Source organism: Coccomyxa subellipsoidea (genome assembly GCF_000258705.1).
Source record: "Coccomyxa subellipsoidea C-169, whole genome shotgun sequence".
NCBI lineage: Eukaryota > Viridiplantae > Chlorophyta > Trebouxiophyceae > Coccomyxaceae > Coccomyxa > Coccomyxa subellipsoidea.
Window position 1 is genome coordinate 2,063,661 of NW_005178036.1, and position 23,628 is coordinate 2,087,288.

The 23,628-nt window shown below is 52.8% G+C and overlaps 5 protein-coding genes across 5 annotated transcripts; 3 read left to right on the forward strand and 2 right to left on the reverse strand.

The window, feature by feature from the left end:
- Positions 1-273: 273 nt before the first annotated feature.
- On the reverse strand, positions 274-1,825 carry COCSUDRAFT_66080 (transcription initiation factor IIA, gamma subunit). The gene is made up of 4 exons (XM_005648231.1): positions 1,627-1,825; positions 1,310-1,440; positions 1,123-1,215; positions 274-977 (listed from the first exon to the last, which is right to left on the reverse strand). Exons 2-4 carry the CDS (start codon positions 1,427-1,429, stop codon positions 831-833), a joined length of 360 nt encoding a protein of 119 aa, XP_005648288.1. The 5' UTR covers positions 1,430-1,440; positions 1,627-1,825; the 3' UTR covers positions 274-830.
- Positions 1,826-1,966: 141 nt separating this feature from the next.
- On the forward strand, positions 1,967-4,469 carry COCSUDRAFT_66081 (glycolipid transfer protein). The gene is made up of 6 exons (XM_005648232.1): positions 1,967-2,278; positions 2,579-2,619; positions 2,730-2,798; positions 2,972-3,094; positions 3,560-3,686; positions 3,926-4,469. Exons 1-6 carry the CDS (start codon positions 2,137-2,139, stop codon positions 4,054-4,056), a joined length of 633 nt encoding a protein of 210 aa, XP_005648289.1. The 5' UTR covers positions 1,967-2,136; the 3' UTR covers positions 4,057-4,469.
- A 938-nt stretch (positions 4,470-5,407) lies between these two features.
- Positions 5,408-9,293, reverse strand: COCSUDRAFT_63271 (hypothetical protein; the record flags this gene model as incomplete). Its single annotated transcript, XM_005648233.1, has 9 exons — positions 5,408-5,557; positions 5,922-6,014; positions 6,257-6,366; positions 6,625-6,726; positions 7,269-7,449; positions 7,863-8,014; positions 8,507-8,633; positions 8,820-8,953; positions 9,200-9,293. The coding sequence occupies 9 exons, from the start codon at positions 9,291-9,293 to the stop codon at positions 5,408-5,410; spliced, it is 1,143 nt and encodes a 380-aa protein (XP_005648290.1).
- An 865-nt stretch (positions 9,294-10,158) lies between these two features.
- Positions 10,159-16,875, forward strand: COCSUDRAFT_47423 (hypothetical protein; the record flags this gene model as incomplete). The annotated part of the gene is made up of 12 exons (XM_005648234.1): positions 10,159-10,386; positions 10,533-10,621; positions 10,888-10,981; positions 11,249-11,395; positions 11,809-11,970; positions 12,371-12,500; positions 12,755-12,927; positions 13,186-13,359; positions 13,733-13,840; positions 14,108-14,203; positions 14,515-14,678; positions 14,954-16,875. 12 exons carry the CDS (start codon positions 10,159-10,161, stop codon positions 16,266-16,268), a joined length of 2,880 nt encoding a protein of 959 aa, XP_005648291.1. The 3' UTR covers positions 16,269-16,875.
- Positions 16,876-17,400: 525 nt separating this feature from the next.
- Positions 17,401-23,257, forward strand: COCSUDRAFT_28993 (MFS general substrate transporter). Its single transcript, XM_005648235.1, has 10 exons — positions 17,401-17,757; positions 18,294-18,371; positions 18,765-18,968; positions 19,240-19,385; positions 19,803-19,946; positions 20,309-20,510; positions 20,769-20,854; positions 21,091-21,241; positions 21,544-21,746; positions 22,057-23,257. Exons 1-10 carry the CDS (start codon positions 17,505-17,507, stop codon positions 22,198-22,200), a joined length of 1,611 nt encoding a protein of 536 aa, XP_005648292.1. The 5' UTR covers positions 17,401-17,504; the 3' UTR covers positions 22,201-23,257.
- The last annotated feature ends 371 nt before the right edge of the window (positions 23,258-23,628 follow it).

The following is a 23,628-nucleotide window of genomic DNA, read 5'->3' on the forward strand; positions in this document are numbered from 1 at the left end:
TAAAACAAGTGATTAAGCCGTTGGCACTGAAATACTTAAATTTATCAAGCCATGTGCCGCTCACGTGCACAAACGAGCACTTGCTGTGATTCCTTTTTGCTGTACAGTTATGTATAGCGGATCCGGAGGAATTTGTGGCACAGTAGTGATGTCAACTCCGGTCATTTGTTTGCAACCCACGTGCGCCAGCGAGAGATTATCTAGACAGCGAAAAACCGTATTAGCAGACATATGTTCAGTGAATTTGTGCCAAGACAGCTGTAGCATCACTTTGCGACGTACGTGTGTACAATATTGCAGTGAAAAGGTGCTAACGATAACATTGAGCTCGGCTGTCCTTCAGGCTATCCAAAAATCATATTCAAGAAAGATTGCAGGCAAGATTGCCAGAATTGCATTTTATGCATATTCAACAAAATGGCAATCAGCCAAGTAAATAGCCGACTCTTAGTTGGCTGATGGACAGCACAGTACATGCCACTATGGTACTCAGGATGCCAGTTCGTGCAACATTTCTGCATGAGCATCTAGTTATTTGTGGCTATAAGCTACCAAGCTGTTTCCTCTCATGTTGCTCACTCTTCAATGTATTATATGTCATACAATATCGCATCTCCAACTTGCAAGCAATTGCCTCTGGTACTTCTTAAGCAACGACGCTTATTGTCAACTATGCGCCCTTAATTCCGCCTCTCACATCTCCTAACTGTCTTACTGAATGGCCTGGGGCCCATAATGGGACCACATAGGATCCCAAGCCGAAAGCTTGCGAACATTCCGCTATCAAACTGATCCACATTGATCTACAGATGGGTTATGGCCCCACATGCTCACTGTTGCGGCTGCTGCTGCCACAACCGCTCGTCCACACAGACCAGCTTGATCTTGTCAGCCTTGACTTCGCTGGATCTTGAGCTGCCTCCAGGACCAGTGGTTTCCATCCGGAAATTGGTGTCTGACATGACCATGGTCCACACCTGCATCATAGTCAGCATGCCTGTCTTTCTTGTCAAAGAGAGCCAGAATGGCATAATCTCCGATGTGAACTTCCACAAATAAAGTCTGTGGTTCGCAGACCTATTAAAGCATTGTTGTCGAGATCAAAGCTTGCTCTGCTCTCACCTGGTCACAATAGCGGTAGCTGTCCAAGTGCCCCTTGAATAAGGTCTTTGTGGTGACGTCCTTCTCCAGAGCCTTGTAGATCGCCGAGTCAAACTGCATCTTGATCTCAAACCCTCAGCTGAGGTCAGCAAGTGTGGCTCTCAAGCTCTGGACAGATCCTTTCATGTGAGCTCCTTGAAGAGCTTACCTCTGCCATGACTTTCATGCCCAAGTCTCCTGGAATCTTATCTTGCGTGATCATCTCATCGAGAGCTTCAGCAAGGCAATCGCCGATCTTTGACGTGCGGTACAACGTCAGCATAGTCATCGTGCCAACGCCTGTGCACAAAAGTCTGTCACTTTCTTGCACACACATCCATCCGTCGTTCTACAACTTGGCTGAGCTGTGGTTAATTTATGCACTCTCTATTCAAGGGATAAACCAACAAACTAGGAGCAGTTTCCGCCTGAAGGGTCCTAGTCAGAGAAATTAATATCTCCTGTTTTGAGGGTAGAAATGGTCACCTGCAGTTGACTGCGGTCTTCAGGTGGATGCTGATCAATCACTGTTCCGCATCGTCGCTTACATGGAGCTCTTTGCAAGCATTACGTTTGGAAAGAATGAAAATAGCACTACTTAGAGATTTGGACAGGAATGAAAAAGGATCGACTGTGAAGTCGGTTCTTCCACGCTCCTCTGCAGAGATGTGAAAATATCTCTGCTGAGACCAACTGCGCAAGCAAGCATCGCCGAATGGGCATTGCTTGTCCAACGTGGAGCCTATACTGGCTCACCTCTTCACGGGATTGAGAATTTCAACCGATCTCGAGAGCTTTGCGTCCCACCTGATTCGTGCACTATCCATTCTTGAATTGAATCCCAACCATCCGTGGTAATTCCAGCTCATTTGAAGAGTAGGGGGCAAAAGCTGTTTTTTGGTGGTTTCATCAACCTGTGACAATCTGTAGTAAGCGACTTCTACACTACAGAGCGACTTATGTAAGTCTCGCTGCAAATTAAAGGAGTGCAAATATATGGTTATGGGTGAGAGCAAGGAGGAGAAGTATCTCGAGCGCTTGACGCGCGCTTTTCTAAGCCTTGATGCCGAGAAACATGTCAATACAAAGGAGTTCAATGAGGCTGTGGACGCAATTTTGCCGGTGTTCGATTATTTGGGTAAGATTTTTGCAGAAATATCATTCTTTCTCGGCATGTAGTACGTTGACCGGTCGTGGTGCACCTGAGACTGGCTCATCCCAAAATATTCCTGAAAATATAGTTGCGAATTTTGCTCTGTTAAAATAATGACCTCGGTACTCTCAGGTTGATTAATGCAAGCGTTCCACAACCTTGTTTATCTATTGGGTACAGTCCAGATACACTCCAGTTACACCCACGCTCCCTCCTGACCAAAAAGCCTATTTGCTGTCCTGAAGATGCAATGACCACCTCACCTGTCCTATATCTCTCTTGCAGGGACCGTATTCTCGTTTGCAAAGGGAGAGATGAACACCAAGGTGAGCAAAGCATGCCGTCTTACACCCAGGAACTTGATGAGCTTCCACTGCACTGGACAAGGTGCCCAAAGCTGACCTCTAAGTGGTGATACGTGTTTGACTGTACGCAGAGAGAATCCCTGGTGAAGGTACAGAGCAAGCTGCCAACTTTGACTGAGGTTGTGGAGCAAGACAAGAAGGTGAGCTACCCGTGAGATGGAAGGCATAATAGGGACTGCAGATATTGCAGAGACTCAATGATGGTTTGCTACCACTCACAGCAATGCACACCACCATGAGCTCATTTTGATCACAATAACTCCAATGCTGTCTATCCTAAATCCAGCGAAACATGTATTTCTGGGTGTGGCAGACCAACACCGTGACCAAGAAGAACAGCTGCGCGCGCAACCTGCACCGGCTGCTCTCAGCGGTCTCCTTTGTCGCCAACCTGCTGCAGAATCTGGCCAAGGGCCCTGCCGTCACACTGCACCAGGTCAGCCGGGGCATGCATCACAATCTTACTCTTCACCATGATCCCTCCCTTGCATTGTTATGCACTGGTGGGCAAAAGTGTGGCGCCACGGTAGTGTCTTTAGTCCACCCAATCTAGGGGAGCACCTGAGAATTTGGGGCCATCATTGTTATGGCCTGCCCAAATGCAAGTCGAGCTGCAAAAGCAGGGGATCTCGAAACAATAGCAGATTCACAGATAAGCAAAGAGGAGAGACTAAAATTTCTTCAAGCAAGCGCCTACGGCCGGACCACAATAGTTCAAGGTGGAGAAATATGCCCTCTGATGCAGAAAGTTTGCAGACGGAGGTTTCAAGGGTGACAAGAAGCTGGTGGGATAATGGTGCCCCATCACAGGATGCTTCATTCATGAGAAATGGAGCAAGGGAAAAGAGCGTTTTTGACTAAATTATTTTGAACTTGTGAGGAGTAATCTGCATGCATGCAGGCGGCCAGTGATGCGTACGACGCCACGCTAGCGCCGGTGCACACCTACTTTGTGAGGATGGCCGTGAAGACCTCCATGTACCTGCTGCCTGACCGCGCAACCTTCATCGCCAGCATCGGCGAGACAGGTGCAAATTCTGCTTCCCGGCTTCTACCTTTATCTCAATTCAGCTGAATCGCCGAGCCTTATTGGCTCCGTCTCCGCGGCAGTATCATCCAAATCAGACTGCTTGCTTTGTCGTGGGCTCGGGCAGTTCATCCATCGGGTCATGCATGCTTGTGCAGGGTCTTCAATATAGGTTGAGGCAACCAGTATCCTGCTGCTCATGTGTAATGATGTTGTGACCGGGCTGTGCGCATGGTGCAGAGGCAACGGCTAAGGAGCATGGTGCCAAGTTTGTGCCGGCAGTTGAAGAGCTGTTGGTCAAGGTTCTGGCGCTGTATGAAGGCACTCAGATGCCCTCATCGGACGTCAGATTCCTGCCATCCTCGTCTTGAGGCAACTGGCTGTCTGAACATAAAGGCACTGCGGCTAGATACATCACGCCAGCACTGTACATCTCACGACCATTCGGAAGATTGAAGATTGGGCTATGCAGCTACCGAATGTCTCGTGCGCATTCGGCAGAACTGGATCACTGAATCAAAGAGGTGCATGGCAGCACTGACTTTCACTTGAGCACGCGCCCGTGCTGCGAGACTGATGCCTTAGTCAGTAGCGAATTACTTGTTGGCTTCTCTACGGACTAGGGATGCTTCACATTTGGAGCAGATAAGAAGTATGCATCTTGCTGCAATATAGCTGTGAGAGGAAATACCAGTCTCACAGCCTTATCAAATGATCAGGCAGTGTACTGGAAAGTGATTATCAGCCTAAGTTTGAAAATTCATTGTAAAATACCATAGGCAGGTCCTTGATGTTATATTATAAGAATTTTGCACAAAGTCTGAGGTCCATCGTAAACAAGACAGCGCATGCAGCCATATCAGAGCCGAGTAAATAATATGTTCTCCCTGTCAGCATTTGTCTATCATTACATCCTATGGAGAGCTCTTACAGCAAGGACAGAAGCCCCTCACCGTGTTGAGACAAGCAAATTTTCTGCATCAGTCCATCCACTAACCAAAGCACTACAAAAGCAGCACTGGCAGTGCACGTTCAGAGATCAGCATGTATATGACACAGCGTTCAGGAAAAAAAAAAGATATGGCTCTGATTCTGATCTTCCCCCTTTGGGCCCTGCTAAGTCTTCAGTGACCCTGAACTGCAGTATAATGTACATACAGACATCCTCCCAAATAGCCATCTCCCATGTGAGCAGAGCCGTAGCTGTCCAGAGAAAGGACCGCTCACCCAGTACACTGCGCTGCTCGGCTGACCTGACTCTTCCCTACCTTCCGTCTGCATTGGGCTTGATCTCCACGCAAAGAGTCTGTCAGGATGCGCAACATGACCTTCATGGAGGTGATAAGATGACAATTTCACTGCACATCCTGGACTGGCTGGAGGTGTGCCGATACTCTCTTCATCATGATGATAAACAGCTGTCCAGAAAACAGCTTGGCTCACCCAGTGCACTGCGCTGCTCCGCTGACCTAACTCTTGACTTATTTCCCCTCTGCATTGGGCTTGACCTCCCAAAAATAAGTCTGTCAAGATAATAGAATGACCTTCAGAGTGGTGGAATTGCTAGTTTCCAGTGCACAGAGGACCAGCCTGAGCGGGCTGGAGTTTTGCTACAAGGCTGAAGCGACCCTATCACCATTGGGACGCCCCCTGGGCCACCTTAATAAGCAAATTGCTGGCCTCCTTCTGGGGACTCTAATCAAGTACAGCACATCAAGTCCATCAGGATGAGCGGCGAGCTGCGCGCCGGTGGCGGTCGATGTCATCGAGAGCCTTTCCGAGCGCGGCCTCCGGAGTTTCGCGCGCTGTGCTCACCAGCAGAGAGCGCACCGCCACTGCGCGGTCTTCTGCATCCATGCCCTGCTTGCCCTCCTGCATGCGCACGCATGCATGCAGCACCTATTCAGGACTGGACGTAACACAACCTTAACGGCTGCCACGCCAGCGTACATCTTGTACAGACGAGACGCCTTTCTCACTTTCTTTATCGTGCCTTGGTCATCTCAGCATGTGCGGAGTCACACTGCATTCCAAAGTCTTATAAACGAAAGAATGCCTCCTCAATGCACATGGTTTCAATTGCATGGCACAATGGTGAAGCACTGATGCCTTGTTGTGCAACACAAGACATTAAGAACCATGCAGACAAAGAGATTGCTTCTGATGAAAGTGGATTCAAAATCTGTTTCTGATCAAATGTTGTCATGATTGATGTGAGATGAGATGTGAGTTGCACCTGGTAGAGGCGGTCCTCCAGCTCGCTCAGCAGCGCCTTCCACTCATCGTCCAGGTCATCCAGGTCATACGCCGGCGCCACTCCCGCCGCCGCCTGCACATCCCCACCAGGATCGCCATGAAGACGAGAAAAAAAGGCGGAGATTTCTCTGATAGTTGTCACTCAATGTACCTCAGTCCCGCAAATGCTGCCAGAGCTGATTGTGCAGCATTTCTACATGATTTGTTTCTCCCAGAGTGTGGCTACAAAGGCCGAAGAGGTGTGCGTGGATGCAATATTGGCTGCCAGGACACTCTGGGTGTACCAAGGATGAGTACATGCAGTTGGGTGATCACCTTGTGCTTCTGCTCGTCTGCGCGGCGGCGCAGCTCGGCCGCGGCCTGCGCAGCCTGCTGGGACAGGTCGGCCACCCCTGCCTGCTCACTGCTCCGCTCCCTCATCTTCCCTGCAGCTCACCAGGATTTGCAATTTGAAGGTCACGTCATGTTAAAATTCCATCACGCACAACTGACCAGATTGAGGCGCGGAGAACCATAGCAAGTTGACATGATGAGACGTTGCCAAGGTTCGCATTTCAGTCGATTGGCCGCCCCAAATGACTCCAAATGACAAATGACTAGGCCACGGGCGGTGTTTCAAACAGCGGGTGCCGTGAGAAGGGAGTAAGAAGGCACAGATGTGGATGTGCAGTAATGATGCGCACCCTGATTCTTGGCAGCATCAGGAGGGGGCCCAGGCCGCGAGCCTGGATTGGCGGCCTTGGGCGGCGGCGGCGGCGGGGGCGGCGCGGCCTTGCCGGCATTGCCTGCAAATGTGTTCCAGAGTGTCAGTTTTCCCTCTTGCGCGAGGCATGCAGGACTTGCACTGTTAATGCTGAACTAAGTGGAGGTGATTGATGCAACATCCCAAGCACTGCAGGTGCCGATTGAGCCGGTCACTTTAGTGCTGCCGTTGCTGCTGGGTATCAGCTCAAAGACTGCTGTCATGAATAGCAGATGCACTGTCAGCATGTGTCCAAAAAGGGGCTCTCTGCAGCGCATCTGGCCTAGTCCAGGTCGGCAATGTAGAGGCTCCCAGCACCTTGCTCCTCGTACACTCAATATCACAAGGAGCCATCTCAAACATCAAGCTCTCCCCTTCGGGGGTGTGCAAAGGCAGGACGACAGGGATATGCATGGTTGCACCTGTACGCCCCAGTACAGGTGCGGATAATTGGAGTACGAGAAGGCGCAGCACCCAAATCTGCTGGCGCCAGTACGTCAGTACGTCCTCCCAGTACAAGTACTGAAGTACTATCTTCCTGAAAACTGGAGTACTGGTGCAATTGTGCATCATAAGTGGTCTGACCTCTGGGCTGAGGGCCCCGCCCGGGCAGCGCGGCAGCACCGGCAGCCGCCGCCTCGCGGATGCTCATGGCACTGATGCCCTCCACTGCGCTGTGTGCATAGGCGGAGCCGCGGCCCCAGCCGGCCTTGATGGTGCCCCCGGCAATGGTGCCCAGCTCCAGCCCAGGCACCCTCTCCTTCTCCTGTGCACGCACCAGCGATGAGGGCGGATTCGTTTTAGCCATGTCCTGCTGTATGGTTGGTAGTGTCAGCTCCGATGTGCGGGCATCTCCTACTTCTTCTTCGCGGATACTAGCAACGAGACAGAGTCAGTATCTCTTTACACTCAGCGTTTAAGTGCTGCAAAGAGCCTCAGTGTCACCTTTGGCCTTTGCCTTGCATGAGAAACGCTGGGGACTGGACAAGCATAATTGCAGGGTCATGAGCTTGGGTTAATTAGATTTTGGGGTGACAATTGGATTCCACTCATGTCAGCGCTCTAGCTGTGTCAAGCACCCAATCTATGGCCTGCCAAAAGAACAGCATGTACGCCAGGTGGCAGACTTTAGAATGTAGGAGAACACATGAGAGGGAAGGGCTCTGCCTGGGGTTGTACCTTGTTCTCTGGGATGGGCTTGAAGGTGGCTCTGTTGTAATTGCAGTCCTGCTCACTGGTCAGGTCCACAACGCTCCAGTCGTCCACACTCTGCCGCTGCAGCTTGGCTGCTATGTTTCCCGGCTCGCGGTTCTCCTTGGACAGATCAATGCCTGCAGGCAAGAACACACAAGCCCTTTGTGCATACGCACTCAACCCATCACCAAAGTAATATCCCATCTCCCACATCTCCCTGGCCAACTTGCGATTTTCTGGCCTTGAGTAACCAGATGGATTCTAGGTGGGGTGGCCCGATACAAGATGCATAGCCGGGGTGTGCAAAAGGCAACTCTGGCTCGAAAAAATGGGCACCACAGTCTTCAGTCCGCCCAATCTAGAGGAGCACCTGAGAAAGGTGGGACAGTCTTGTTATGGCCTGCCCAAATGGACCTCGAGCTGCAAGAACAGGGGCTGGATAGCTTGACTCGACAGCATGATGATAGGTTAGAGAGTAGAAATCGCTTAAGCAAGTGCCTACATGCGGATCACTCTAGTTTGAGTAATGACTTCAAAGAAGTAAACCACCCAGGGCAAGGTACTGCGCACACCTTGGCTCGGGAGGAGCAAGGGAGAGTGAGCAAGAGAGAAAGGGGGCAGGTGCGCACTCTGCAGCACGATGCCCACTCCGAGAGGACCTGTGACGCCTGAGCGCCGAACTGCATCATCCCGGATCAAGGCTGACTGGGTCTTCTTGTGCTTGACTCCCTGGTGGGTGTAGTCATTGCCAGGCATCTGCAGCACAGCCACCTTCAGAGAACCACCATTTTCCCTTGTAAACACCAGACGGCACAAATACCGGACGGCATGAAGGCAGATGGACAAGTTAGTAGCAAATTAAAAGCGAGTGCCAGTGCACCAGCATGTCCTTGACATCAGGATGAGACAGGTTGCCTCACAGGGTGCCAGCAAGACACTCACAGGTGCTGCAGGCGATGTGAATCCCCTTTCACAGGAGACGAGAGTCTTCCTTCGCCCTCTCCAGCAGATGATGAGCGCTGCACCAGTGAACAAGCCAACGACGAATCCCACAAGCAGCAGCGCAAAGATGGACCCTGACACAGTGGCACTGCCAAGCAGGACGTCCCTGCCCGAGCAGCGATGTACCTGCGATTGTTCCCAAGTGGTTAAGAAATTTTAAAATGAATGACGTTGCCTGAAGATATCTCATTTATAGAAAGCAAAAACTGTGTAGGCTTGGTGGTTATATCTGGTCAGATTTTGGCAAAGAAAATTGGCAAACTCTACTAGAGATCTGAAGGAGTCAAATGACTGGTGATTTTAATGCTGCACGGGCACACTGAGCTCCACCAAGCCGGAGATGAGTGGCTTCCAGGCAGCATCGGTGTCTCGCAAACGCACCTGTAGCAGATTCCTTCCCGAGCTTTCAGCCATTGAATGACTCAAAATTTGACCTCTCATCTCATCCATCTTCCAGAATTCCAGGAATGCGGATCGTGCTTAACAATCTCTGGAACCCTGAGCAGCACTTCTGCATCAGTTCTCACCAGCCACCAATCTGTCGTCAAGAATGATCACTGTCTTAGTGCCTCTTCATGTTAATAACAATACATGTGGGTTCATTCCGATGCACAGATGCGCTTGAGCATTGGCTGCCCTTTCGAACTTCGTGATGCTCTCGCTCTACTAGCCTGTTCAGGCAACTTCCGTCCTTCATACGTTGGACAAGCTTCTTTCACAGGGCCTCCCTGTCAGGGAGGCAAGACAGGCGGAACATTTCATTGATGATATATTCCTTGCGTTGCGGAGCAGGAAGACATGCGGTCTGAAAGGGGCTAGTTTGCTGAGCACCTTGAAGGCATGCCAGGAACATGACTCCTTAAATCTTGTCTCCTGTCGTCTCTGCAAGCAATACAACCAGAGGTATTCTTTCTCTTCTGAGAGTATCTATTTGCACCCTGGTCATTCTGAATGCGCGTACTGAATTTGTCATATATAATACGGCATGTACCAAGGTACTGTGGAGTGGGCATTCAGAGGTATATAAAGTCAGACATTCCAATTCCATCCTGTAATAATTTTAAGAAAGAACCTGCATGCTTTTGGGCGAGTTGATTCTGAACATCGCACTCTCGTATCTGGGTGCTCTTCAGATCATATGCATATGAGCCACCCCCACTGTCTTCTTCAGAGTATAATGAGGTCTGAAATAGAACCTGACGCAAGGCTCGTATATTGCATTGCAGGTGGCCCCTGCACTTGATCTTGAGTCAGCAGTAAGAGCACAGCTGTTGGGCCCATGGGGGTGAGCGATCTTTGGAATTTGCTCCGCTCGGAGGGCATGGTGCGGGAATGGAACTGCGAGACAGACGGCCAGCTGGTCCAGAAGGCAGTCGCTGCAAAGCTGGAGGGCAAAGTTGTGGCCGTGGATGTCTCGCTGTGGACCTGCCAGGCCCTCATGCAGGGTGCTCTGGTGGAAGTATTCCCAGAAGAGGAGGCTCGTGTTGTCAAAGTCGCCTTTGACAGGGTCAGTCACCCCAACGCTCTTCGGCGCAAGTGGGATCTGTTCCACAGCATGCAAACTGTGCATGCTCCTATCTGCATATGGAGAGAGCATTACTAGCCAGCCTTCGATGTGAGCGAATGTGCAACGTGTTGTTGTGTCCTGCACAGATCATCAATTATCTGAGGTTTGGCTGCACCCCGGTGGGAGTATTGGATGGGGACGCGCCTGAGCAGAAGCTGGAGACTCTACAGGCCAGGTGAGAAATGTTGTTTTCGCCAAGTCAGTCGCTGAATGCAGTCCATGGTTGAGTGTCACTGTCAGGAAATTTCAAGTGGCCTGTGATCATGGGGCACAGGGCACCCTGCATCCCAAGGGCACGTTATATCAGCCAATGTTTGCAATTAGTCATCTGGACATTAACAACATGAGATCTGAGCAAGTCATACATATTCTCCCAACGTGTGTGCAATCCATCATTTGTGGTCTTCTGAGGCTCAGGACTTCGAGTGCACTTGCGCGCAGGTTCTTCAGCAGGTTCAACAGGGCGGGTGGCGGCGGCGGCAACAGCCACTTTGTGCACCTGTGCAGCCTGACAGCCCAGCTCTTCAAGGCCATGGTGGGCCCAGATCCTTGGCTAGAAGACACAGCAGAGGATAGTTCATACATCCGATGTCAAAGTGCATATTTTATATTACATTTCCGTTGACTCGTTCCTCATATTTTCGCATGCCGGGAAGTTTTCGACCGTGACTTTAGCATCCCTGTCTGCAATTTACATGTGAGCATGTTTTACCAGAGCGTCCATACGCCTGTCACTTCTGGGATCATGGCCCTTTCAGCTTAACATGTAGGAGCAGCTGAAGTGTTCTGTGCTGCTACGCAGGGCTTGTGGGTGGTGCAGGCTCCTGGGGAAGCAGAGGCAGTGTGTGCAGCGCTGGACAGGGCAGGCCACGTGGACGCATGCGTCACCAAAGACAGCGACGCGCTCCTGTTTGGCGCCCAGACGCTGTTTCAAACCATCAAGCCCGTGGTGAGCGTTCTTGCCTGTCCTTTGAGTTCGTCACATCCACTGGCGACGTTACCAGAAGTGAGTCCTGTTCAAGATGGAAGCACAGTCGCAATCATTACCTGATGATGGCAGCAGGGAGTGAATTGTGTGACACATTGCCATTCTTGCGGTGTCCTGAAGAGCTCTAATACTGCTGCCTGCCCAACAATAAGATGGGTCCGACAAAATCTTCCTATGGCATGCAGTCTAGATCATGGATGCCCAAGCTTGTCAAGGATGATGTGGCTGTACTGGAGTATTTATGTGCTTGAAGTGTGTCAATGCATGGACGTGACGCACCTGAGCTCCTCAATGATCCGATTTATTTGTGTATGCCAGGTTAGACAGGCTTGCCATAGCAATAATAATCAATAGTAATGTATTGTTCCTCGCAGACGAGCACGCCAAACGAGTGCAAGCTGTCCAGCGTGGCAATGCGTGATGTCAGAGCCTATTTAGGCATTAATGAGGGTGGTGAGCTGGCGCTGACTGCGATCGCGCTGCTGACTGGCGGTGACTACCACATGGGCGGCGCTGAGGGAGTCGGCCAAAAACAGGTCATCTCCCCTGCGACATATGTTTCCAGGGGGCTGTAAATCAGTTGGCTTACTTCGTGTGTTGTCCCCTTTTCATTCAGGGTCGCACCGAGTCAGTACGACTGACTGCGACTGTTTCATTTGATAAGCTCCCGCTTGCCTTTTGATGAGAGTCTTCAGACATGTCCCTGCCATGAGATATGCACCATGGGCTAACCAAGTTTATAATTAGCCAAAGGTCTCCACACACACAGATTCAAGGATGAGCAGTAAAATGAGATTAGAAATTGCTCAGCCCAGCTTCAGCCATGCGTTGTGCAAGATTGAGGCTGCTGGCCTGGCCTGAATAGACCATTTCCTGTCATGGGAGTCTCCGCCTTACCCTGGGATGTAATGTTGATCAGTGGGGCCCACATTGCAGGCGCTGGCGGTGGTGAAGCATCTGTTGAAGGGCCAGAAGAGCGATGTGGGCGTTCTAGACAGCCTGGCAGAACTGCTGGCGCAGCCGCCTGAAGAGCATGCAGAGGTTCTCCGCCATGACAAGTGCACAGGTGCTTCCCCACTCTCACTAAGAAAGCCTAGAGAATCACAAATGGGTCATCTTTTCAATTTTGCAGGTCTGATGTGGTCCTCAGAGCTGAACTTCCTCACCTCCACAAGGCATATTCAATCGTTGAGTACGGAACACATGCTCACCCTTGCTGCTGTGACATGGATAGCTCATGCATGCAGCATGGCAGACGTATCATTGTCAGGGTGATGTAATGGACACAATGATCTCATGGGATTCTCGATGTCATGACAGGCTGCAAGCGCTGCGGGCACGAGGGTGGCAGGAAGAGCAGCATGAAAAACCATTCGACGCGCAACCCATGCGAGTGCTGCCCGCCGGCACATGACGGCACATGCCGGCAGCACGTGCACGGCAGCTGCGCCTGCGCCTTCCACCGCCTTGAGAGCCTGCGAGTCGTGTACAAGGTACACGCTCTTTCTTCTGGACCTCATTCTCAGCTTGACGCATGATCTACCCATATACCTACTGGCCCCTTAAGCTGGTCTACTCAAGTTAGCCTTGAACTTTTGGAACACCTCTATCTACCTATGCTTGTGAAATGTGCCCAGCAGCAAGGGCACTTACCAGCGGCCTTACCATGCGCACCTATTACTGTATCAAGTTGGATTCAAGCGTGCACTGGAATTTCCTGGGCGCAAGCAGGCTCTGTGTTGCCTGTGCAGGCCGTCCAAAAGGCACGAGAGAGCCCTGGGTTCTTGGAGAAGGCGGCGGCAGCAGAGGACGCATACAGAGAGCAGATGGAGGAAGCTGCCAAGGCAGTCGCTGAGTTTGGTGAGGAGCAGGAGCTCGAGCCACGTCAGCGGCTGACCTGGCAGCACCGGCCCAATGTGCCCCAGGTGATCCATCCATCCATCCTGTTAAAATTGACTGCATCATCTGTGTGAACACTATGGAGAGTCTCAAACGCTGTCATATGCATGCATATCATGAAGTTGAGGAACAGTGTGAGGACATCCTGAGGACATCTTGAGGACCTTACTGTTGGGGTCAAAAGTGCGATTGCATCGACTACCTTTTGCATGTCTACGATCTAGATCAGGTATTGCATGGTCTTCGCTTTTATTTGAGGTGTGCAGGAACACATGGCTTCTGCCAGCATCACTTCAGGCAAAGGGTCATGACTGAACCCATTCCTATGGAATGAGCACTGCTTTGACATTTTCATTACAAAATTTTGAGATTTGGAAAGGGATTCAAATTGGGCGACAGGTGGCCCGGCTGGTGGAGCGTTGTGGGCTGCCCTGGGAGGAGCAGAAGACACGCGGTAAAATGATGGCGTTGCTGATGGAGTGGGACGCCAGTAACCCCAGCACACAGGTGCCACATTCCCACTTACACACCCTTTTGCATGCATCGTCCCCCTTTGAGACATATGACTGGCGCGCACAAGCCTGTACTGAGGTCAAGGCTTGAACAAGGGTGACAGGCCTGAGTTGGGGCCTCGTGCTGCTGGCGGCAGCAAGCCTCTCAAAATTTTGAAGGGCAATTCCATGAAGACCTGCAGCGTTGTGTCATGCAGAGTGTACTGTTCCTGCAACGCTAAAGCTGTCATTGGGGCTGAGAGCGGAGTTTGGGTATGTGCAGGGTGAATTTGTGCCGACTGAACTGGTGAAGCCGCACGGCGGCCAGGACTGGCGCCACCTCATGGCCTGGAAGCGCACCAATATAGGCTCTTCCAAGGTCAGCCACGACTGTATCTACCCTCTTGCATTGCACTTTACACAGCGTCCCAAATGATGCCTTTTTTTGTTGAGCAAGTGCAGGTTACTCAGCAATTCTTCTGGACTCCAATACACTTTGCTGTGCAAGGTGAAGGCTGCAGCAAGCGCTTCGCCAAAAGGAAAGCGACTTGCGCATTCTGCTGGTGTATGTTGGACCACAGATACCCACCACTGTATTTCAGCTGCCTTTCTACTCGAGAGAAAATTGCCCAGCTAGCAGATGACACCATACATAGTCCAAGGAGTCAAGGAAGCCTGTTGTGACTGCAGGACATTGAGGCGGACAGGGAGCGGCTGCAGGAGAAGAACAAGTCCGGGGACTTCCGCTGCCTTCGCATCTCCACCGTGCGCGACTGCTGGCCTGCGCTGTTGCAAGCGTATGAGCGCAAGAGGGCCGAGGCAGCCGACAAGGCCGCCAAGAAAGAGGCCCGCAAGTGCGCGCTTCTCTGTCCTCTCAGAACTGAAGAGTTGCACCAAATTTTTTTTCATCACCTGCGCAGCTGCGTTGGTGGATTTGTTGCCGTTGTCTGGCACTCTTGACCATATTCAGACGTCAGCCAGAGACAATGACTGGGAAAAAGGCCGGGCTGATGTTGTTTCTGGCAAGGCAAGGCAAGAAGGGCGGGTTACTAAATTCCATACTGCCAGCGGGGAAAGTTTGGGAGAGATGCAGAGAATTTCTTACATGGATTTTTTTTTGCGCATGCAGGGCTGCAAAGGAGGGCAGGGCGGCGCCGCAGCAGGCGACAGCGCAGAGCAGGGAGATTGCGAGGATGGCCGCCTCGATGCAGGCTTTCCTGCAGCCCCAGCGGAAGCAGCATGCCGCCACCAAACCCCTCGACAAAAGCGCGGCCGCTCACAGCGCCGGTGACGGCGGCGATCGAGGCTTGGGAGTCCTCCGGCCCTCTGTCAGCAACAGGGGAGGCGATGCATGCAACAGGGGTGCGAGCGCCGATGAAGCCGGGGAGTCGGAAGCGCGGGGCAGGGGAGACGATGCAGCCGCGCAGGCCCTGGCGCGCAGGCTCGGCGTGCACAGCAGCTCTTCAGACGAGAGCGGAGGCAACGCCGCTGTATCTGAGGGGCAGGCCTGGGTCGATGTGCTGGCGGAGGACGGCGCGAGCGCGCCGCGTGAGACGCGCCGTGGGGTGAATTCGGATGCCGCCGGGGTGGATCCGCCGGGGCTCCACTCGCCCGGCAAGCGCGGCAGGGGGCCGGCTGCCGCGGATGTTGGTCGCTCGCCTGAGTCTTCGCCGGCAGAGAGCAGGCCGGCGGAGGCTGCCACCGGCAGGAATGCTGATATCATAGTTCTGGGGTCCCCGGAGAAGCGGCAAAGGGTGCCAAGCGCGGCGGCCGCGGGGCCGTCGCGTCCGCCGAGCCTGGGCCGGGCAGGCAGGCAGGGTGCGGGGGTGCCTGGCGGGCAGCCGGCCGCAGCCGACTTCAGCATCAGGCGGCCACCTGCGCTGCCGGTCGCCAGCGGTCGGGGCCGGGGCCGCCGCGGCAGCCGATCGGCTGCCGCTGTTGGTACGGCGCACATTGAGCGGTTCCTGCAGAAGCAGCCGGGCACATGCAAGGCCGCACTGTCAGCAGGCGCACCTGGGAGAGCCGAGCCAGCTGGCAGGGCCCCAGAAGGCACGTTCTGCGCAGCTGCCAGCCATGGCACGCCGTTGCGCGGCGCGGTTGCTCAGGCCGGGGAACACCCCACCCTTCAGGAGTCCCCCATAGACCTGACGCAGTCGGCGTCTCCGCAGCGGGCGCCGCATGAAGGGGCTATTCATGCCGCACAGCACGGCGGCAGCTGTAAGACAGCCGCGACTGTTCTGCGCAGCCCGGGGGGCCGGTGCTCTGTGGAGCGGGGAATAGAAGAGCTGCTGCAGTCGCGTGGAGTGCTGCCGCTGCCGGCCGCCGCCGAGCAGACGCCGCAGCCGCGCCCGGGGCGCCAGCTCAGTTTCATGACGCCGTCGACTGACGGTGACATTGTGGTGGACCTTGTGACGCCGCCGTCCTCACAGCCTGTGGGCGATTGATGTGGGAGCTTGAGGCTTTCGACAAAGCAGAGCCCAACAGATGAGCTCTGGCTGCAGCTCAGTCCACAGACTGTATTCGTGAATGGGTTCAAGCCCGCAGCAGGGTAGATCAACTGGTGTGTCGGGATCTCAACTGACAAGTTGTTTCTGCTGAGCTTGTATTTGTTGCTGGTACTGTGTTGGTTGCGCAGATTTTGGCATTATGTATGTTGTCAAGGGAGTTGATCAAGGTTGTCTTGAAGATCTGGATTGGCTCCATTGCGCGACATGAAAATGTGCAATTGCTGGGTTTCAGCAGCTCGAGAGATCTTCAAGGGACTGCAGACTTTGTATGGACACTTGTGTTGTTCTTTGAATCAGATAACTTGTTGGCATGCTTGGGAAGACTTTGATACAACTGTGTTTGTCATTCAAAGACTTCGATACGGCTGTCTTTGTCATCCAAAGACTTCAATACGGCTGTGTTTGTCATCCAATGAGTCTTCACTGGTTGCCAGTGGCCGATTTCAATGTTGGTTTGGAACTTTCTGGTTGTTTTATATCCTAAAGATTGGTCGACCCATAGCTAGCTGGCCTTGTACAACATATCTGGTAAGTTGAATGGTCTGAAGAATTTCGTCACAGGCCCTGCCACCAATGACCAGTAATTCAGCTTGCCTGACTCAGTCTGGCCTCGGCCGCGGAGGCTACCTGTAGTGCCAGTAGCCAGAACATCATCATGACTGTCATCATGATGATGACTGCCAGTCAGTGATCAGGGATCACATGTGTACACTGGCAGTCCTATTGCATTGGCCACATACACATGCATTGGACACAAACAGACGCATCTGCAAAAGCAATTGCAGATGGAGGACTCTTGCTTTGTTATAGGGGCCCTATTGTAGGGCCCCACAGAAAACATTTCGCATGCATGGCAGGGGCTCCCTGGAGGACCCAGGGACCGCGTACCAGGAGTGTACGGGAAATGGACCCCTTGCCCGTGCAGGAGGCCACCAACGGGCCCTTTTTGACGCCCTCTGGCGACGGCTCAGGGCCCGCTAATGACTTCAACTCCCTTTGACGTGTGAGTTTGATCAGCTGGACCCATGTGGTCTCTCTAAAGTTTTCTCAGTCACACAACTTCCCGTCCACTAGCCTGGCGATGCTATCTTGTTGTTGAGGCCGCAACGATCGACTAGCGTGCAACACACAATCTCCTCCAGCGTGTGGTGTCCGCGTTAGTCACGCGCAGCGATGGCAACCACCAACGGTGTCAAGCCCGTGCCCATGGCGGACGGCGCTCCGCCCAAGTTCGCCCTGCCGGTGGACTCCGAGTACAAGGCGAAAGCGATGAACTTGTTCTCGCTCAGCCGGCCTCACATGCTGTCCTTTCACCTGAACTGGGTCGCCTTCTTCATCACCTTTCTTGCAGCCTTCGCCAGTGCGCCGCTGGTGCCCATCATCCGTGACTCCATCAACCTGGAGCAGCACGAGGCTAACATAGCAGGTACGGCGAACCCACCACTCCCTGTCGGCATATCGAATAGGGCGGAGCATGGGTGCAAACCCTCATCTAGCATCCACGGGCTTGGCTCGGCCGTATGTGCCCCTTTTTTCGTCATGTATATTCAATTGAATATCAGCATGTTTGTTATAACGTCTTGTACGCCTCGTTTGGTTCGCTGGAGCAACAAAACGCGTGGCCAACCAAGGGTTAAGTTCTCAAGGTTTTATGCCTACAGTCGTGAGCATTGAATACCCAACTCCATAAAGGCGATGTCTGTTTTTACATTGCAGCTGAATCGCAGGTCATGTCCCATTCTGGCGGTTTCTGCAAAAGTCAGTTTTTACAAACCCTAATTGTGGGCTGGCAGACTGCTTTCTTGCTCTGCCTGATCCGACGATTCGGAGCTTGACGTTTAACGATCGATTTGTTGATTCGTGATAGCAAGAAATGGTCCTGGTAACCTTTTGTTCCTGCCTCAGGCACCATTGTTGGTCATCACGTTCAGTGGCTGAGCTTTCATGATCTGCCCTGTGCAGGTGTCGTCACAACTGCCAGCACAGTCTTTGCGCGTGTCTTCATCGGAGTTATCTGCGACAGATTCGGACCCAGATATGGTGAGCTCGACCCCAGTTAACCTTCAGCCCGCTGCACCTTTCCCTGGAAATATCTCTTCATGATCTTTTGGGACAACACCCAACAAAACTTGCATGCACCCCCCCTCAGGACCTCCACACAGATGCCCTGTGCCCAGGTCCCGCTGTTTGAATCGCATCAATATTTTCCTCACGGCGCTTACCTTGCCCTTGAGCCTGCGTCTCTGTGTTTCAACAATCTGCTTCATGTCCTGTGTGTGTTAGCATGGGTGCATCTTCTGGTACTTGGATCACACTGATAGCCATACAAAAGAAAGTATGGAAGGTCTGTGGATCTTGCTGATAACTATACAGAGAAAGTATGTAAGAAATGCTGTCTGCATGCTGATGGGGTGTGTCCCTTTTGCCCTGCAGCGTACGGTTACCTTCTGGCGGCATGCGCAATCCCGGTGTTCTGCATGGCGGTAGTCAGGAATGCCATCGGTTACATCATCGAGCGCGTCTTCATCGGCTGCTCGCTGGCTTCCTTTGTGGTCTGCCAGTTCTGGTCCTCCATCATGTTCTCTCCCAACGTGGTCGGCATGTCCAACGCCATCGCTGGCGGCTGGGGTAACGCTGGTGCGCACCCTTACTTCTCTTTTATTCAGTGTGCCTGGTTTCAGCCTGCGCAAAGTTCTTGCTGGGCTACAGCAGCTCAAGCTTGTGTGCAATGCTTGTTCCTGCTCCATTGCTTTGGCTCTGCATTGGAGACTACTGGTCCCCCTGTTGCTGAGCTTACAGACCGGCTGCTGGCAAACAACTGAAGCACCCTTGCCTGTGGACTTGCATAGAATCCCCCATAGAAATGTGATGGACAGGAGCCTTGATATTCTGCTGTGCGCGCGTGCAGGTGGCGGTGTCACCCAGATTGTGATGCCCTACATGACCGAGGGGATTGCTAAGCACGTGCCTGAGTTTGAGGCGTGGCGCTGGGCCTTCTTCCTGCCAGGAGGCCTCTTCATCATCATCACCTTCCTCATCCTCATTCTGGGCCAGGTCAGTTCTTTTATCTTCGTGGCTACCTCCCAACAGAAAATGTTTCCATTTCTTTGCATCATTCAGGAAGCTCTGCGGTGCAGCATGTCACCTCTTCTTTGGATGGACATGTTTCCATTTGCTCGCCATGCTGCTCCCAAGCAAGGGTGTTCGGTTGATGGGTTCGTTGCATCCATATGCATATGGAGTGTTGTCTCTTCTCACACTTTAAAAGGATCTGCCAGCAGCGTGCTCTGACACCCACCCTATTCATAGATGTGGGTGTAAAAATATATTTATATTTATTATTACACGCTTTTCCTGCCAAGAGGCAAGGTGCGTCCTGCAGACAAGCTGCAGTTATGAATATGAACATATGGGTATAAAATCCCCTTAGTCACTCTTCTGGTCATTGACGGGAGGCAACGCCGCGCGCAGGATTGCCCCCAGGGCCAGTATAGCGAGCTGGAGAGGACCGGCAAGAAGCAAAAGTCCAAGATCTGGCGCGAGATGTACAATGGCCTCACCAACTACCGCATGTGGGGCCTCGCCGCCTGCTACGCGTACACCTTTGGTGTGGAGGTGCGAAACCCATCCTTCCATATTATCTCACCTTCACTAGTGGCTCCCCGTCTGCAAGTAGTAGCTGTCTGACATGGATGGATACTGTTGCTGAATCCCAAGGAGCACAGCTGGCCATGTGCTTAGCTTGTGCCTGCTCAGCTTGTGCCTTAGTACCATGGCATTTGAGCAGTCATCTCTGCCAGCTGTTGTGATCTTACTGTTCTGGCACTAGTGCAGTGGTTTCTGCTGGCAAGCTGCCTTCTGTTTGTTGTGATCTCAGTGTTTTGGCACTGCTGCAGTGACACCTGCCGGCGCTCTCTCTGTTTTGGATTTAAACTTGGAAATCACAGGCTTCTGACTCCAGTTCTCTTCCTGTGCAGCTTGCCCTGGACAACGCCCTTGCGCCGTACTTTGAGAAGAACTTTGGCTTCGGCATCACCAAGGCGGCCAACCTTGCAGCCATCTTTGGCATGCTCAACTTCATCTCGCGCCCTCTGGGAGGCTACATCTCCGATCTCTGTGGACGCCGCTGGGGCATGCGCGGACGCATCTGGTGGCTCTTCTTTGTCGTCGCCGGCGGCGGTGAGTCACCCGCTGACTCACCTGTCTGTCACCTCGCACACGTTGGCTCCTGCAGCACGTCAACTGTCTGTCAAGTGAAAATTGGCGCATGTCTTATAGATGCGTGCACATGCTTCTACTGCGCCACCTGTCACGGGTTGTCATGTGTGCCTGGGGACCCTGTCCTGCTGCCACAGTTTCCATCGTTTGGTCAAAATGTGGTCGCGGAAGTATCACCGGCTTTAAGGCTCTAGTTGATGTGAACGACATGTTTCGCAGGTGTGAGCTGTTCCATCTTCGGTGTGCTGCACACGAGCCTGCCAGGCACCCTTGTCATGATGATCTTCGTCGGCTTCTTCCTCGAGGTGCGCTCTCCCTTTGCTTTCTCTTCTCCTTGCCTTGAACAACGCAAGCCAGACTCTTGCTTCTTGACCACATCATGACAGCCGTACATAATGCTCAACCATATTCCTCAATGCTGTTTGACATGGCTACAAATGGAGCCTTACAATCACCGGCAAAGTGGTTGCTCGAAGAGACTCCCTGATTGTACTGCAGAGGTACAGCCACAGAGGCTGAAAGGGTGTATTTCTGGGTGCAGGCCGGCTGCGGTGCCACCTACGGAGTCGTCCCCTTTGTGTCCCGTCGCTCCACTGGAATTGTGTGCGGCCTCGTCAGTGCCGGTGGCGCCGTCGGCGGTGTCATCAACCAGGCCATCTTCTTCCTCAACACCCCTGCCAAGGGCGCCTACAGTGCGTTCCTCCCTTTTAATACCCCTCTCATTTTGCCTGCTGACACTCTTTTGCTGCCCGGCCTTGGGCACGCCGGTGCCACAAAAGGCGTACAAGCTCGGCATCAAGCTCTTGAAGGCTCATGGTCTGGCATCTGTGCCTGTGAACATGCTCGTTTTTCTGTCGAGTGGAGTGTCATAGCAGGAGTAAACATATTGCCGAGCTGCAAAAGTGGAGTTTCCCAAGTGAACATTAGCCAAGCAAGTCGAGCTTTGTGGCACCAAGAACTTCGATTGCTGAAGCTCTATCCGGTTCTGCTGCAGCCCTGGAGCAGTACATGTCGTTCCAGTGGATGGGAGTGGTCATCTGCGCGGTGGCCTGCTTCGGAGTGGCCCCCATCTACTTCCCCATGTGGGGAGGCCTGCTGTGCGGCCCCGTCAAGGGCGCCACCGAGGAGGATTACTACTATGCTGAGTACACCCCGGCTGAGCGCGAAGCGGGCCACCACCTTGCGTCCTCCAACTTTGTACGCCCCTCTTTCTCTTTTCCCCTGCCCCTGACACTCCTGCAGAATTATACACTGGGAGTCCTGAGGAAGACGAGCTGTTCTGTGGTCACCTATCAATCCTGCACATGTGAGGAGAGAACAGAGTAAGGAGGCCTTGATCTCTCTGCATTCTCACTGGAATGCCAGTAGGCAACTGGAATGCCAGTAGGCAGCATGTCCTGCAAATCGGGCCAGTGTGCTGGGCTTTCCTTGCAGCCCAGCATGGTGCAGTCTGCTTATTGTCTTTGACGTGCATGGTGCTGACTTCTTTTGGATTCCTGATGCGCAGGCATTTGAGTCCCGCAGCATGCGCGGCCTCAAGCGGCTGGCGGCCGACCCCATGTTCCCTGCCACGGGCCACAAGGTCGAGAAGCCCGTGACTAAGGGCGCGACCAACGGCGTGACTAACGGCGATGTTAAGCCGGTAGTCTGAGCTGGTGACTGCCCTCGCCTCGTCAGGCGGCGGTCCCACGCTCGCCTAACGATGACTTACGGCTCTGCCGACCGGCCAAGCGCAGCTTTTCTCTCCAGACCCGCTGCTCAGGAGTCAGCAGCGGCTGCCAAAGCATCAAACTAGCGGCCGTTTCAGGGCCTTCTGATCCTGCGATGAATGTTGCAAAGAGCCAACCAAACGTTTCCGAGGTGTCTATTAGGGAGCTGCGTGGGACCTTGCATGCAATTGATGTACGTGTTTGCTATCCGAGGGCTGGTGCTGTTCTGTGCCATGAAATGGGGGCTGATGCAGCCGAGCCCTGCATCAGTGCAAGCGTTTCTGAGCCTCCAGGATGTCTGTTGAGTGGTGTATTCAGGCGCAACTTGTACAATTTCATGGGGGGCCGACAATAACATGCGGGCCATGCAGAGTGCCTGTTAAACAAGTTCTAGGGGCGACAGCAGATGATCTGAGACTCTTTTTACTGGCATCACTGAAGGGGCCCAATGTAGGGACAGAGGAGGGTGGCGCTTGATGTGCACCCCCTGCTCTGAAGAGCTTTAACATGTAGCAAGCGCTTGCCATTCAGACATTAATTTTAGTACACAGCAGTAGTGGCCCTTGCTGCAGCTCTTGTTGTCGCCTATACCTGCCACAGTGTGCAGCGCGCTAGCGCGGCTGCACCACCGTTGATGACAGTTTTGGGGGTCCTGCCATTAATACCTTTTAACAGGGACCTCTAGGTGACTAAGACTGGTGAGTCACAGGATTAATAAATAGCTGGGCTGTTGATCAGGGTATGTGCGCCGCATGTGCCCCATCCTATGCTCGAGCTCACATCGTCTTGACGCATTGAAGTATGGAACTTTCTTTGTCTGTTCAAGTTATGTCGGGATTGCTTGCCCCCTTCCCAGTTGCAGGGCGCAGCACTGTCACAACTTTTTAGTCCTTGGAATGTTTACGGTCATGTCATAGTATTGATTCAGGTGTCCACTGCACATGTTGTGTGGTGCACAATGGGACCCATCCTCTTTGTAACAATATATTTCCACGGATTATCCGGCAGCCACAGAGCTCTATCTTTCTGTATCTACGTATACACTATTGAGTATGCCATACTGTGTTTGCAGTGCTTAAGAATTGACTGCCCTCATCTTGGCTAAACCAGGCCAGGCAGTAGTATCTTGAGAGTTTTGTGCAAGACTACCTGCACACCTGCAGCTGCAGCTAGCTCCCAGGCGCATGGCAGCTAGCTGCTATTTCCAGATCTGTCAGGCATCTTGGTGTCTGCAGGTCAAGATGGCACCTCAAGCGTCCAGCAAATTACACTTGTCTGTGTTGTTTGATGACAGCATAGGTTGCAACCAGCTGCATGTCTCTTTCAAACTGGGCTGAACCACTGCATGCCCACCGTAGCTTCCCTTGGGA

What these genes read in the sequence shown, in the direction of transcription:
- COCSUDRAFT_66080 (XM_005648231.1), bottom strand. Translation starts at nt 1,429, where the DNA reads ATGACTATGCTGACGTTGTACCGCACGTCAAAGATCGGCGATTGCCTT. An exon ending in GCATGAAAGTCATGGCAGAG is followed by an intron (nt 1,216 to 1,309) that starts GTAAGCTCTTCA and finishes ATCAAGATGCAG; the next exon opens with TTTGACTCGGCGATCTACAA. An exon ending in GCTACCGCTATTGTGACCAG is followed by an intron (nt 978 to 1,122) that starts GTGAGAGCAGAG and finishes ACTATGATGCAG; the next exon opens with GTGTGGACCATGGTCATGTC.
- COCSUDRAFT_66081 (XM_005648232.1), top strand. Translation starts at nt 2,137, where the DNA reads ATGGTTATGGGTGAGAGCAAGGAGGAGAAGTATCTCGAGCGCTTGACG. An exon ending in GCCGGTGTTCGATTATTTGG is followed by an intron (nt 2,279 to 2,578) that starts GTAAGATTTTTG and finishes TCTCTCTTGCAG; the next exon opens with GGACCGTATTCTCGTTTGCA. An exon ending in CGCCAGCATCGGCGAGACAG is followed by an intron (nt 3,687 to 3,925) that starts GTGCAAATTCTG and finishes CGCATGGTGCAG; the next exon opens with AGGCAACGGCTAAGGAGCAT.
- COCSUDRAFT_28993 (XM_005648235.1), top strand. Translation starts at nt 17,505, where the DNA reads ATGGCAACCACCAACGGTGTCAAGCCCGTGCCCATGGCGGACGGCGCT. An exon ending in TCGTCGGCTTCTTCCTCGAG is followed by an intron (nt 20,855 to 21,090) that starts GTGCGCTCTCCC and finishes TTCTGGGTGCAG; the next exon opens with GCCGGCTGCGGTGCCACCTA. An exon ending in CCCTGCCAAGGGCGCCTACA is followed by an intron (nt 21,242 to 21,543) that starts GTGCGTTCCTCC and finishes GTTCTGCTGCAG; the next exon opens with CCCTGGAGCAGTACATGTCG.